This window comes from Megalops cyprinoides, chromosome 1 (assembly GCF_013368585.1).
Source record: "Megalops cyprinoides isolate fMegCyp1 chromosome 1, fMegCyp1.pri, whole genome shotgun sequence".
NCBI lineage: Eukaryota > Metazoa > Chordata > Actinopteri > Elopiformes > Megalopidae > Megalops > Megalops cyprinoides.
Window position 1 is genome coordinate 21,129,793 of NC_050583.1, and position 15,920 is coordinate 21,145,712.

At 39.6% G+C, this 15,920-nt stretch overlaps 1 protein-coding gene across 1 annotated transcript; it reads right to left on the reverse strand.

Annotated features, from left to right (window-relative positions):
* Positions 1 to 233: 233 nt before the first annotated feature.
* On the reverse strand, positions 234 to 7,467 carry st6galnac1.1 (ST6 (alpha-N-acetyl-neuraminyl-2,3-beta-galactosyl-1,3)-N-acetylgalactosaminide alpha-2,6-sialyltransferase 1, tandem duplicate 1). Its single transcript, XM_036527707.1, has 9 exons — positions 7,431 to 7,467; positions 6,580 to 6,812; positions 6,231 to 6,393; positions 5,178 to 5,346; positions 4,198 to 4,336; positions 2,323 to 2,426; positions 785 to 868; positions 570 to 669; positions 234 to 463 (listed from the first exon to the last, which is right to left on the reverse strand). Exons 1-9 carry the CDS (start codon positions 7,465 to 7,467, stop codon positions 254 to 256), a joined length of 1,239 nt encoding a protein of 412 aa, XP_036383600.1. The 3' UTR covers positions 234 to 253.
* Positions 7,468 to 15,920: the final 8,453 nt, after the last annotated feature.

Sequence of the window (15,920 nt, forward strand, 5' to 3'; positions counted from 1 at the left end):
TGCCCGCCTGGTTCACTATTGCACAATATGGCTTCAGTGTTTTGTGATTTTGTGTGTACTGACTTTGGTTATGAAGTTCTTTGTTAGCCTGGGGACTCACCTGCTTCATTCTCTGATAACAGGCTTTCTCTAAAATGTGAAAATAAGGTGTTTAATGCTCAGTAGAAGATAATAAAAGATAGCACATCTGCTCAGAAAGGTTACATTTTCATTGGAAATTTAATTTACCGGGACAATAAATGGCAGCATTCATTCAAATTTGGATTCTTTTTCCACTCTTTTGGGTCTCCTCTTCTCTCTGGTAGAGTCTAATGATGTTGGCATCATGCAGTTTCTTCCATGTTTTGATCTCCAGACCATAATCATGATTACCATAAAAAATGACATTGGTTTTTCTAAACCTTTCATAGTAGTAGTTGGAATATTTGGGGTGGTCTGCTGTAATGAATCCATAGGCATCCACCTGAAATCAGGAAGAAGGACACTAGCAGACAAATACAGTGCATGAGACACCGATACATTTCAAAGTGGACTGTGAAAAAATGCAGGAGAGAATGACGTTTACTCACAATATCGCAGGTATGCAGTGCAAGAAACATGGTGAATGCTCCATTGGTGGGCCTGTATATATGCCAATATGGTCCTTCTAGGGTGCTGGACCACAAGAAGCTGTGGATCACAGTAGAGTAGCATTTGATGCCCTATTAGTGTTCAATCCCAAGGCTGTAACACATTTTAGTTCCATGCGCTTTTATTCTCAGTTATTCAGATTGAAACCTCTCACCTGTTGCGTACATATCTGAGAAAATCCGGGTGAAGAACATAGAATCTTTTCACATCAAACTGACTGGCATAGTACTGCCAGGGCCTAGAAATACAGCATCACAATCAGACATGAAGCACTTAATGGTTACCTATAGTGGTACACTACACATTTCTTTGCAAAATCTAAATCATCAAAATTTGTTTTGCTTCTGTTAAATAGAGTGGATTGCTTTCACATCAGTAAAAATTAAGGATGAATCATACCCACGTTTATCAAAGAAGACCTGAGACCACCTTGTTCAAACAAACTTGAGTCCATTTCTTTGGTGCACATATGACTAATTGAATCCAGCTCAGGCCAGGAAAATACCCACCCAGCAAACTGTGGGTGTTTTGTTAAGATCAAGTAATATGTGACCTAGACTGTTTTGTGCTTACCACAGAGATGTGAGCTGACCATCAATCAATGTAAAGTGACACATTAGTTTTAACAAAAAACTAAAGATGTTAAAGATATTTCCTCTTAATAGTGTCAATAGAATTCTGGCAAATTTAAATTTCCTTTCCCTTCCCCTGACTATGTCAACATTATCATGCTTTATCAAGTCATGGCTCATGTCTCTCAGGTTTTTCTTGACTTTCTTCCATGTAGACTACTTCAGTCCTCCAAGAGGTGGATACAGACATTTTCAAATCAATTTGTTAAACAGTTATCTTATTGCACTTCCCCAATCATCTCAGTTCATGAATTAATTACCACTAATTAACCACAATTAACAATGACATTCAGATCTGACACTTTTATGTAGTGAATAACTATTTAGAGCCACAGACAATGCAGAAGTGTGAAATGTTGTGCTGGGGCATGTTATTTTTTTTTTAATCAGTAACATTCTACCTGCACTATAACACTACAAAAAATAAGAATATGTGAGAAAAAAATAAACTGTTAGGGCTTGTATAATATGGAAATAGTGAATGTCATGTTCACACCTAAAATGAAAACCTACGGCTCTACATTTTGTGATTAAATTTGATTAAGGTCATTTTTATGGTCTCATCTGGCATTAATTGACTATGTGGAGTGAAAATCTGCACATAAGTGGAGACACATAAGAAGAACTATGGAGCATTTACGTTTTATGCAAGAAAAACATTGGAGCAAAAGCTCTACCTGCTTTCATTACATGATTCAGAACTACTGAGATTGATCAAGACACAAGAACTGAACATGAGGAGAAAAATGAGAATTTCTTATAGTTCTTTGGTGAATTGTTCCATCAATGATACAGCTACTAACCATTCATTCTTAATCCTGTGCAGATGTCAGCTTTTTAATATTATGATATACTTTAGTGATCAAATGGTTACACAAGACCTTAAAAAATAACTTGTTTTCATAGACCAGCCATATTGTATACTTATTATTGACAAATTATTGACCAAGTGTTGACCACAGAGCAATGTATTCAAGGCTCAAAGCTCCTCAGAGCTGCTCTAATGTTGCTTCTGACACTTTTTGCCCTTTTGTATATATGGAAAGTAGAGAGTTCTTACCAATGAGATTGAAACTCGCCCTTCGACACAACCTTCTTCTGAAGTAGTCCCTCGAGAAACCGAAAATCCCTCAAGCCCTCAGGGATCAGAACATACTTGATGCTCTCCAGAACAAATTTTAGGCAGAAGGAATAGAAAGGGTTAGGTAACTACGTCATCAGTCATAGCGTCCGTGAAAATGCTAAAGCAGCTGCATAACACCAACAGCTAAGCAGACCTTGCAACAACAGAATTCAACAGCAATCTTGGCTGTTTGTGTATGTAACATATTTAAGCCGCTGTGAAATGCAACTTGACATTTATGTGAAATATTTCATTTTTAATCTATACACAAGTTGAGGGGCTGAAGTTGCACAACTAAAGGGCCACAGCAGAAAATAAAGCAATGAACGATGTAAAGAGGATTTTGATTGCTTCTCAAAATGCTGCTCAGAAATCTTTTAAGCAGTTATGGGTCTCAAAGAAAAGGAAACACTTTCACTGATTGGAGCAACACAGGCTTGGCCTGTTTTCTTGACTTAAGAGCAAAACCACGCAGTGCAGTGTCATGATCTACTACCACCCTGGTTTGAAAACCCTTCTAACCTACCTATGTATGTCTAAAGGTAAGAGAGATATACGCTCTGACCCTGTGTAACGGGTGGTCTCTTGCGTTGTGTTTTAATGTGATGTTACGTGGGTCGGCGAGCGAGCGAGTTTTGAACCGAGGTTCTTACTGCTCGCTGCCAACCCCTTAAAGCCAGCGTCGTTGCCAGTTGAGCTAAAGGCAAATTGCCGTTAGCCTGTCGGCGACAACGCTACTTAACCAGGTCTCGGGGGGAATGACGTAGCCGCTGCAACCACTCGGCTACCTGCTACCCGCTACCTAAGGCTTTACGCAGGACTCACACGAGCTAATCACTTCAGCTCTGCTACACCTGCATGTATGTGGTATGAATGTTGGTGTGAATGCAAAAAAGGAAAAAATAAACAATCTAAAAAGCAGACCCTTAACCCCTAACCTGTCTCACTGACTTGTCGGCTTGTACTGGGCCAGCCCTGTCTGGGCCTCTGCATGGCCAGATCCACATCAGCCTTGCAGAAATTGTCCTTTTTTGTCCTTTATTAAAATGCAGTGTCATGGAGCAAAGCCCTATTCCCGTTATCCTCGCTAGTGAATGTGGCGAAGTCCAGAAAGACTACAATAACATGGGGATAGGCTCTCAGACCCCTCCTAGTTAAAGGCCCTGACAGTCATATTAGGTTTCTGTTCACGAAATGGTGATCAGTCATACTTCTTTAAAAGAAAAAAATAAAACATTCACGTTCTAATGTTATCAGAACAGGTGCTATTTACACTTGCCCCTCCCCCAAGTTGCTGAGGTATATCCTATTTACAGAATGGTTCCGCCTGGGAGGGGCCTGCCTCTGCTGCATGATCACATGCCAAAGAAAACAAAGCAAAGCCAACCAATATATGTTTGTGAGAGAGTGTGTGTGTGTGAGACATATAAACCTGATCCTGAACAGAGGATAAATGAGAAAATGAAATGTCAGTGTACTGTTCTTTCAAAAAGGACAACTTACCCAATGTACATCTGTCAGCACACCAGGTATAGTATCATAGCCAGGCCTACAGTGCAAACACTCTTATGTAATAGCCACATGGTCTTCATACCAAAAAGGCTATCTTACTTTATGCTTTATTTAACTTCTGTCACAACTCAGTGATCATCAGCAATACTGTGCCCTTATCATTTCACATTTTAGACCATCACCTACAAACAGACTTCTGCTGCAGGTCTTGATGAGTAACACTTTGCATGTTTCACAACTTTGAGATTAGGCGCAAAAAGTAGGAAAACAGCTGTCACACGTATCTGATGGTGTACCTACCTCGTCTTTGAGGATGTTGTTAAAGCCATATTTCTTCAATGTATAATGTGAGGAGACCAAGGAGTAGGCTGTGTGGACATAGACTGAGGTCTTATTTCCTACATCCTCTTCATAACCCTTGATGACAGCACCATTCATTCTACAGGAATTATAAATCAATGATAAATCATTACAGCTTGTCTCGGCTTTGACATCCATTTTAAATTTTCCTTGAATGCATGGTTACTGTTTACTTTTAGACTAACTTTCATTGCATTTTGCATTAGGCACTTGTAGTGCTTCGCACTTGAATGTCAGTCAAGGCACACATTTGTGATCTCAGTACTATGTTTGGAATTGATGCTTTTTCATGTGTGGTTTGTGGTGCCCTGTTTGTGAAACTTTTCATGCCACTTTATTAGAGGCACTGTGTAAGTCACACTACATAAGAGCATGTGCTGAATAATGTGATGTAATGCTACAATAATGTAATGCAATGCATATTTGGAAAGACTCCAATTGTGAATCACAAGGTGTGAAATGCATTAATTTTGACAGACCTAATGTACTGAATATTAATGTGGCATCAAGGGGTTTGTAATTATGGTGGATTTTATTTTTCCAAATAGTTCAAATTCCATTCTTTAATTAGAGACAGTGTATGTCTAACTATAAAGATAATTAACAACCTACACAATAGCCTTCTTTGCATTTACATGAGATTAAATGGATTTGTCCTATGTAGAAAAAATTGAAACACTTTTTCAGTTGACTCAACATACAGTATATTAGATTTGCACAGTTACTACTCACGAGAAATGACATCACAATTTAAGTCAAGTACTCAGCACACTCCAAATACATGACCAATTATAGTGATAAATAAAGTGCACTATATATGATCAGAAACAATGGTTATGTGAAAAAAATGCATAATGAAATCCAAACGATCTGACACAACGTCATAAGCACTGACAAATTGACCATAAAATCTAATTTACCGAAACACATAGTCATGAGAGTCAATTTCCTTGCCCATCCTAGAGCCATTGAGAATCCCTCCAGTGGCCACAACAGCACAGCGGATACAGCCCTGCTTGTCAGCTGTGGGAACTGGCAGGAGTTCATAGTCCCTTAGGTTGGGGATAAGATCCACTGCCTGCTTCACCTCTACAAGTAAAGACAAAATGTTTTACAAGCACAGCTTTGGACAACTGTATAATATGGAACTCATTCATCAAAACAAGTTTTTACAATAGCAGTGAAAGTTCGAAAAGACAGACTTCCATTTAGCACTTTTCATGTTTTCAAAAGTTGAGTGTTTTATTTGCTTGAGGTGTTTCTGCTGATGAGACTACATGGAGTAATCATCTAGCGGAGTAAGTGGTGTAATACAGCACCTTGGTTTGGTTGATTGGCCATGTAGTGTTATTTTTTCAGTTTTGATTTGTACAATAAAGTGTGGCATACTTAGGAATGATCAAATCATTCCAAATAAATCCTTATTTTGTTTATATTGTTTTATTTGATTTAGTTTAATGGGTGTCCTTTGACTTATTTTTTTACTTGTTTTTCCATTTCTCCCTCTTTTTAGTAATTAGTAACTTTTAGTAACCACTGATTATAAATTTAAGGTCATCACCATTGCAATGATAAATGCTCAACCCACACAGGTGTGTGGAATTATTTGTATGTGAATTTTATATTTGTGTGTGAATTTATGTATGCACAATTTACATACATAAATTCACACACAATTCTCCTCAACATTCTGAAGCAAATAAACATGGTTTTGATGTTGTAATGTTTTGTCACATTTATTGTTTATTAAAAGTTAAACATTTGCTTTGTTTTAGCTGTCTTCTTGTAAAACATTCTTAATTCAATTGAAATCAGTAAATCATAAAAAAGAAGAGGGGAAAAAACCTAAACTGGCCGTTTTTGCAAAACAAATTGACTTTTAAATTAGTGTTGTCAGGGGTATCAACACATACACCTCACACACATTGACGTTTCTTTTCCAGTTCTCAGTAGCTCAGTAGCCCCTGTCTCACCTGTGTAGTTGTATCCCATGAAGCCAAAGGGATTATTGAAGTGAGCCAATCTGTTCCACTCAGTGATATTCAGGTGTTCCCTGTGCATGAACAGCTGAATATTGGGAATGAAGGCCTTCTTAAATTGTGGGTCTTCAGACTTCCTGAGGGACTTCTCACATATCTGGTACAGTGTCACACATAGTCAGAATATAGATGACTTTCTAAAGGAACTCATAACTGTTTTAATCCCCAACTTCCTCACAAAATGGCCACAAAAAATACAGGACTACTTTATAACACACAGCAGGAAATAAGCCCTTTGGTATTCTGAAACATTTGAAAGCTGGAGAAAATATGAAGCTCTCACCGTTTGCCTTGGCCGAGTGTCCCGTTGATACACATTCTCAAAATCCCATACAGGCAATTTCTTGAAGTCTTTTTTATGCATGACTGGCAGTGGAGTTATTTTGGCATTCAGATCTGTTTTGGTGGCACCTGATTTAGGTTTTGTGTTCTCTTCAAAGATTTTACTTTTCACTGAAGTCTGAATGGAATCTTGAGGTTTGCCTTCCTTTTGTGTACCTTCAGTGATTTTATTTTCTAAAATCCCAGATATCTCGTTACCATTTGTTATCTTTCTTGTAACATTGTCTTTGGAAGTTAGGATTGTGCCTGTGCCGAGTCTCAATGTGGTGTTGATATTGCTCTCCCATTCAAAACTTTTCTTCTTCCAGGGGCCCTCTTGGTCAACAAATCCTCCTTGTCTCCAATTTACATGGAATGGCAATGACATCATACCCTGGGCAAGGTGCTTTCTTGATGCACAAAAATGGAAATAGTTTGCCAGTCAATATTGATCCCCCGTTACTGATTTACCTCAGTGAATGTTATCTCTGTACTGCTACCACCACTGCTGCTACTACTTCTGCTGCTGCTATTGATAGTGTCAACCATAGTCATTTTTGTTCTTAGACAGATATTTGCAGATGGGAGAAATTGCTAAAATGTACATTTGGAATCAAAAACGTTTGGGACCCTGCCCATGACTATACATCGTACCTGAAACTGGTAATATCTTTTATATTATATTATATTTTTTTGCCTATGATAAGCCTCTTGGTCTCAGTTATGACCTTAAATATTTTCTAAATTAAGTTATCTCATTTTATATGTTTCAATGTCCTCAAAACAGTTCATAAACTTCAACATGCAGATTACCTTCCACACCGGCCTTGTTTATTGTGATAATGTGCATGATCAGCATGAGACTGACATTTCAAATGGTCTGGTCAGCGTCGCATTTGTGGTTGAAACTCTAAGAATTATTTTTGACGTAAAATGACAACGTTATAGCAAAGGTAAGGTCTCAACTGCTGACTTCCTGACAATGTTTATAAAAGACGGCTGGATTTAGGCTGTCTGTTGCATCTTTTTCTTCTCTTTTGCTCGAAAAACATACAAAGCATCTTTCCTTCAACGGAACAGAGTCATTCGGATCAGCCTCCTCGTTTGGACCGCATTTGCCCCAATACATCGCGTGTCTGTGGTACAATTAATAAAATGTGTAGCTTCGTTTACCGCCCAGTTTGAAGTGTATCGATGACACATCGGAAATATTGAATGGAATATTCACCAGCTGAACGATTTTGATCAACGGTGAATAAACTTTCAATCTGTGTCAAGATAAAAAAAAGACTACACATAGCCTACTACACATTCACCGGCTGGCCGAATTTTCTTGGACGTCTTTCTCCAAATCGGTCACAAACACACGATGAGGGAAAAAAGTTCAGTTATTTCCATTACATTACGTTACCGTTATTTAGCAGACGCTGTTGTCCAGAGCCACTTAGACAGGTGACAGTTTTACATATATTTATACAACGCGATATTTGCTGAGGTAATTTTGGGTTAAGTGCCTTGCCCAAGGGTGCAACGGTAGTGCCCCAGCGGGGAATGGAACTGTCAACCTTTCGATTTCGAGCTCATTACTCAACTCATTAGCACTACACAACACTGCCGACCTTACAGTACTCAAGTACAAAAGTACTGATATAATTACAGTACTGACAAAAAGAGAGATAGAATCACAGACAGACAGCTGATCCCCGCAAGAGGCAACCAGCCACACACTATCTCAGTGTATCCTTATGCCACCAACTTTATACCATTACCACCGTTAATAATACTGGTCATATATAAACCACAGAATAATCCATCATATACACTGGCTCCCAATCACTTCCACGCAGGACCTAACCGCCGCCTTCCCGCCACCAGTTATTCCTACAGTGCTCTTGTCAAGCCTGCATAGGCTACTTAAGTCTCTGAGCCAGATGTTCTCTACGATCGCACATACAAATACTTTAAATAATCACTGCAGAGTAAATATTTGTTTAACTTAAATGCCGTTTTGCAGATTTAGCAGAAACGTAATTTTAAAATATAATGTGAGATCATATGACAATGCCTCACATTGCACAACCTGCGCATAGGAATTCTCAGGATATGAGTAGAGGTGCTATAATGTGTAAGATGACGCGACCCTGAATAATAGGGCGGCAGTGTAGCATAGTGGTTAAGGAGCAGGACTCGTAACCGAAAGGTTGCCGGTTCGATTACCCGCTTGGGCAAGGTACTTAACCCACAGTTGCCTCAGTAAAATCCAACTGTATAAATGGATAACATTGCAAAGAACTGTAACCTATGTAAGTCGCTTTGGATAAGAGCGTCTGACAAATGAATGCTTTAGAAGTACTAGTCAATGATCATGGAACGGGTAGTGTAATTATGGTCTTTAAAATATATCGACATAGCGCAAGAGTTTATCTTACATTGATTATCGAATGATCGTGCACAAGCTCTTATGAAGTAGCACTCATACCACAGTTTCAAACTACGGATATGTGTGGGTCTTAACGAAAATGCAATAAAACACAAGCCTCAGTTTTGGACTTATCTACGTTTCGTCTATAAGCTGCTTTTCATCTCTGACGTACTGGGCAATGATCCTGAAGGCAAACTATATCTTGGTTGACCGTTTTTTTTAAAAAATATCTATATGCAACATCCGCGTCTAGATTGTGAGGTTGAAACTTTTCGGTCACGCCTGAAATACACCCGGTAGCAATAGACCATCAGGTGCTCGCTATGGTGTATAGGCATGAAAAAATATGAGAAAAAGGGAGAAAAACGAGAAAATTAATATAGGGGTTCATCTATGTCCATCTGTATCCCGTGTTCAGAATTAACCATACAGCCACTTCTGCCACAGTCAAATATTTGCGAGATTAAAAAAAACATATATGTATTAAAACAAAAAGAAGTGAAGTTAAAATGTCGTTATTTTACGGCTTTCCTACAATATTCAGCACTTTGTGACAATCCTGGTTGCAAAATACGCTATAAAAAACTTAGTACCCCAACAGACATCATTCAGAATTATGCATATGAAGCTGAAATGAAAATGACAGCGATGATAAGAGGATATTTCATTTACACAGGAAGATAAATTCAATTTTCAGTGCTCACGAAGGCTGCCCAGAGTATACATAGCTCTGTCCAGGACAGGCTTCAATCTGTTATTGCCAGTCATAGAACATAAAGAACTAGGGCAAGCTTACCGAATGTGAAGTAGCGATAAGTGTCCCCATAAAAAACCGTAAAGAAGGACGCACACCAAGATGGCAAGTACCAGGGGTACAATCTTTCGAGTGCTCCGCGAAGTCATATCAGAAAGGTGTATAAAAAAAAAAAAAAAAAAAAACTTCCCGAGTTGAACTCAGGAAGCTCCTTTCAGATAGCTTGTAAATTCCTATGAAGTTCACCTGTTGCTCTTTGATGCGTTGATAGCGGCAGTTGATAGCGGCAGTCAAACTTTAGAGTGAAAACTTAAGGAGTGGGCGGGCGAGCTCCATCCACCTGAGTGTACAGTCGTATGGTGGTAGCAAGGGGTAACTCAGGTGCATATACCGGAACAGGGAAAAGGTAACGCTGAACACACCTATATGTGTATTCACTGGAATGATTCTTGCCACATATCCAGCCAGAAGCCCTGCCCGAAACATACGGAATATGAAAATAGAAAAAATACGTTTAGACAGCATCAGTGGGCTGCAGTGTAGCATAGTGACAAGGATCAGGACTCCTAATCAAGACGTTGCCGGTTCAGTTTCTCGCTGGAGCACTGCTGTTTTACCCTTGGGCAAGTTAACGTAACCTAAAATTACCACAGTAAATAACTAACTGTATAAACGCGTAACATGCCTGATTTGTTGTCGGATAAGAGCGTCTGCTGAATGCCAACAATGTAATGTATTTGAAGTTAGACATCTACAGCCTCAGAGCAGATCAACATTTTTCTTTATTGCCATTGTTTCTATTTTTGTTTCCAGCATTTACTGATGTTGCCTACTCAATGCTACGTTTACCGAATTACAGCGTCACAATTTACAGTACAATGCAGTTAAATTTCTTAGTTTTACGCATAAATTACTTAATTGTGAATTATTATACTTCTTAACATGGGCGTCAGTTTGTTTTGAAAAGTGCTGGGGACAAAGACGGGTTCAACTAACTAAAGGCTTTCAAAAAGTAGTGGGGACGAAATGGGCCACGACAAAAAGTGGTGGGGACATGTTCCCAGCGTCCAGAGCGTAAATGACGCCTATGCTTCTTAATGAGTTTATCAACAGTCTGTCATCTAGTTTCACTTGGTGCAAATGCGCTACAATACAGTATTTCCGCAATGCCACGGTTCTCCCCCACAATCGAGTTTTCAAACTCTCAGACTGGCCACTGCTCTGAAAATATTAACATTTCCGTTTACTGCTAAGATTTTTAATGTCGTGTTTTAGTTTAAAGATCAATTTAGGGCACAGGCTAAAACTAACATGAACATTTAAGTTAACATTGCACAGCAGGTATGAAATTTGAATGATTGCTTGTAGATACTGTGTAAGGCTTGTTTGTTTTGTAAGACACAAATATTATTTCAATATATATTCCGCTGTCACTTCTGACATTTAACAAATTTGTTGAGAAGGGTGTGGTAAGTTCAACCACACAAAAGTCTTGATATACTCCCGGGCTGTTGATGAAGTTACAAAAAATAGACTGTTAAAGTACACCACAGCAAGTTGGTCAAGGCAGAATGGTGCCCAGCGTGAGATAATGGGGTATTTTTTTATGACAATGTGTGAGGTGCTCTTAGACATCAACACAACTGTGTTGTTCCAGACTTTTAAGCCTTATGAAAAGATTGCATTCTTGCCAAAACAAATAATGTATAAGATCTACAATAGTGCCTGTATCCAATAAAGCCATTTTCAGGAGTTTCCACATAGATGGATATTCATTAGTCAACATAATAAAGCAAAAGTAACAAACATAATCCTAATACAGTCCTCTGGGCAGCTAGGCTGCTTACCAGCAAAATACAGTGGCAAAAGGCAAAAGTGTAGTTGAGGTCAAACACAGAATTTCCACTCAGTTCTCACACAGAAATGATCTACAGCAACACTTATACTCCTCCTAACTTCCCACACCTAACAGAGCTGTTGGAAGTATGTTATCAGCATCAGTGTGAGCCCAGGTGTGGCTGTTGCTTTTGGATGGAAAAAGTTACAGCCAACAGTGCATGAATTACCGCCCCTCAGTGACAGCTCCCCTGGTTGTGACACACATTTTGTGGGATTGGCCATGGAGTTCACAAGGACGTAAAGTAAAATTCAGCATTGCCACATCATGACACTCTCCACTTTCAGATTAACAAATTCAGAATTGGCAATGGCAGTGAAACGGTATGTTTCAGTGTTAATTGCCATTTGTTTGCTTATGATTATTTGGCAAGCAACAGAGGAACAATCTGGGATTATTTTCATAGTAGTTCATGTGAACAATAGTCAGATGCCAAAAGGAACACATAGCACAGTTAGTTTACATTAGAGTAGACTGCAGTATACTCTAGTCTAGGTTCATATGAGAGATTAAGAATAACTCCAGATTCATTTTAGTAGAATAAATATGAACAGTTGACATGTTTATTAATTAGTTCAGAATACTCAATATGACCAAAAATTATTAAATTCACCTTTAAAAAAAATAACCAATAAAAATGTAAGGGAAGCTCTTTCCCTTTCCAGTCAATGAAAAAGGAAAATAGATCTTTTAGTGAAGTATCAAGTCTCTGTGCAGTATACATATCAACCTACCATGATATTCTGGTTGAACTGTGCAGACAGGTAAGTCTCTCATTTCCTAGTGCCCAAATGTTCCATACATACCATAAGTGAGACTGGACTACACCCTGTGGCCCTGTGAAGAGTGAATTTCATCAGTTATGGAAGGACTGTTCAGTGTTCTACAAGATCATGCTAGTTTCACTGTCGATAGTCAATTAGTGTTAACAACATTATTTGAAGCTGCTGCTTGTGTTATCTTGTGCTTCACCAGTACAGATTTTAACTTTTTGTATCATTATTGTAGCATCTGTTAGGTTCTTCCTCGCACATTTATTGTTTGCTGCCATTTTAGTATTACTGTTTTTTTAATTAACAGGTTGTGGAAGTTTTGCTGTCAGCTCAATCTAGTTAGAGGCTGATCAAACAGCTGATTAGAAGATTGTCTCCACAGATGTATTATTATTTAGCTGTAGTATTGAAGTAGCAGGGATGATGGTACAGCTGTAGCGGCACCCCTGGTCACACAAAGACTTGGTCGGTCAAAGACAAGGAAGTCTATTTGTCCCTTTAATTCCTCGCCCACAGAGATACATGGATCACCCTGGACACCACCACAACTCCAGCATCCCTCCCCACCCCTCTGGTCAGGGTGGTGAGACTGTGCTGCTCATATCTCAGTCCTGGAAATTCTCTGTTCTCCCTCTCCCATCTCTCTATCTCCTCTTTTTAATGTCATAGTGTTACTGTCCCTAGCTCTTTTAGAATGAGCGTTTTTGTTGTTAACAGACTACCTGGCCCCCTGGGAGACTTCCTTAAGGATCTGGATAATCTCCTCAGCTCCTTCCCATAGGATGGAACCCCACTGATCCTGCTGGGGGACTTCAACATTCACCTACAGACTGCTTCTGGATTCCTTCCCATACTCCAGGTCTTTGACTTCAACCTAATGCAGTTGCCTCTGACAGACAACGCAGGCAAACAGCTGGACCTGGTCCTTCTGAGGGACAGCTCCACCTCAGACTTGAAAGTTACCCCCCTCCACCTCTCTGACCGCTACTTTGTCTCTTTTCCTCTACCTTCTCCTCCACATCCCTCCTCTGTGCCTACCTTTTCTCCACTTTCAGATGTTGATGTCGCTTAATTCCTGACATCACACCAACCTACTAGCTGTGCCCTAAATCCCATTCCCTCACCTCTGCAGATCATTGTTCTCAGCCTTCTACCATACATCTCCGTGTAGCAGGCAGGACCTGGTAGACATCACCTTTTTTGTTTTTGTTTTACTTTTATTTTATATGTCTTTCATTGTGAGCTATAATAGAGTTGTGTATCATTATGCAATAGGTTGTAGCAAAAGAACTGTTTGCTGTGAACTTTGACTGCGGTGTAGCACTTTAATTTTATATTTTTATCACAGTCTATTTATTGATGCGTTTATCCTTGTGAAATGTGCTGACTGTTAACCTTAGTATGGATCATTGTCTCAATAGCCTTATAGCCTCCTGCCATTTTAATACTGAATCATCTTTTATCAATTTATTGACTCAACTACCTCAGAGCCCCCTATTTTTTAAGCCTGGTTGTATGTCGCGTGCTTAGTACTTGTGTAATCAAAAAAGCCTGGTATGATTTTGTACATCATCAGCCACCTGCATTGGTTCATTAGAATAGCTTGTGCAGGGTCAATTGCCTAAGATCAGGGTTCTTCCCTCCCTTCATTGGGGCAGTGGCGTAGTCAATTACTGTAACATCTTTTAAAGTCAAGCACAGTGAGGGTGGCACTGGCGCCCCCTGCAGGTCACATCCGCTCTAATGAATTTATCACTTTCCACAGGCAGTGTGCCTGTAGCCTTCAAAGAGGTGTGAGTCACAGCCCTGCTGAAGAGAAGAACTCTGGACCCATCTGCTGTCCAGAATTAGCAACTGTCTCCTTCACTTTCTCTCTAAAACACTTGAACATGAAGTGGCTAACCAACTATCCCCCTTTTTCTTCCAGAACAAGCTTCTTCACCCCTTTCAGTCTGGCTTCAGGGCTGGTCATTCCACAGAGACCAGCACTGAAGCTGTTCAGTCAGCAAGAACATCCTCCCACGCCCCAGTCCTAATTCTTCTGGACCTTTCTGCAGCCTTTGTTACAATGGACCACACCCTACTTCTTTCTACCCTGGCTATGTTGAGGATCACTGACAACACTCTTCTTTGGGTTCAGTCCTACATCTCTTGATGCTCGATGGTTTGTCTAGACTCCACAGCCCGTGTATGGGTGTCCCTCTGTACTCGACCCCCTCCTCTTTTCTCTTTACATGGAGTCTCTTGGTTGTGTCATCCCCTCCCATGACTTTTCATACGACTTCTATGCTGCAACACTCAACTTTTCCTGTCTTTTCCACCATCTGACAGACATGTCTCCACATGCATCTCAGTTTGCTAGAAGGAAATTTCACAGTGGGTGGTGGACCCAGGGACATTTCTACCTATTGAAAAGATCAGGGGCTAAGTCAAGTTTGCTTGGGGCTTGTCTGTTTTTTTTTTTTTTTTTGAAGGGAGATCGGCATCGGTAGGTTGGGGAGGTTATATCTACCTTTATAATAAATAAATATTATCATACCTTCGGACGCTGCAAGTCAGGTTCCGCTCTGTTACACAGTCTGTCTGTTGTTTTGCTATAGACACCCCCTTTTTCAGGGCGAAAATATTCGGGGCTAGGCTTAAAATATTCGGGGCCATAGCCCCAAATGATCGGACCTAACGACTCCACTGGGTGGGACCTAAAGCTTAACCTAGCCAAGGCTGAGATGCCTCACATCCCCTCCAGGTACTCTCTGTTTCAAGTCATCTCCCTCAGCCTAGACTCTACAAGCTAAATATGCCGACAGTGACACAGATTAACTGTTGTCAAAGTTCTGCAATGTAACACTGTCCTTAACAGTTTGTATATGCCCCAGCAAAGTGGTCTGTGACATTTTCTTTCACTCACACACTATTTCAAACACAACTTCAGCTGAATTTTGAAGAACTTTCCTTGCCCAGATTACGAGTGTTTGTATACTCTTACACTCTATAACTGATTTATGTAGTTCAGTTTTTACTGAAAAAAGTAAAGCAGTATAGCATCTGCAACCCCCAAACCCAATTCATCACTACTGCAATATAATTTATTCGTAATTCATGTGTAATTCAGACATTGTGTTGCAGCAGTCCATTTTTGCAATACTGTCTGTTTAGGTCATACCAGCATCATAATGTGTAATGACACTGTTTAGTGCCCTTGCCCCAGTGGGACTCTAGACTGTAAAAAATCAACTAGATGGTCAACTGGTTGTGTGTGATGGTGGTTGTGTGTATACATCTGTAAACATACAATCCAAAGAAAGATACAGCGTATGTATGGTTTTATCTAGTTTTGTCTAGTCTATGTGTTAAGAATTGTTAGCTGTGGTGCTAATAATATAAATACTGACTGTACTAACAAATTCTGTTTTAGACCTCATTACATTTTTACATTACATTTGCTTAGCAGATGCTC

Excerpts from the sequence above, each read along its gene's own strand:
- st6galnac1.1 (XM_036527707.1), bottom strand. The coding sequence starts at position 7,467 with ATGCACATTATCACAATAAACAAGGCCGGTGTGGAAG. Across the intron at positions 5,347-6,230 it reads CATGGGATACAACTACACAG|AGGTGAAGCAGGCAGTGGAT; the intron begins GTGAGACAGGGG and ends CTTTACTTGTAG. Across the intron at positions 2,427-4,197 it reads ACAACATCCTCAAAGACGAG|AGCATCAAGTATGTTCTGAT; the intron begins GTAGGTACACCA and ends TTTGTTCTGGAG.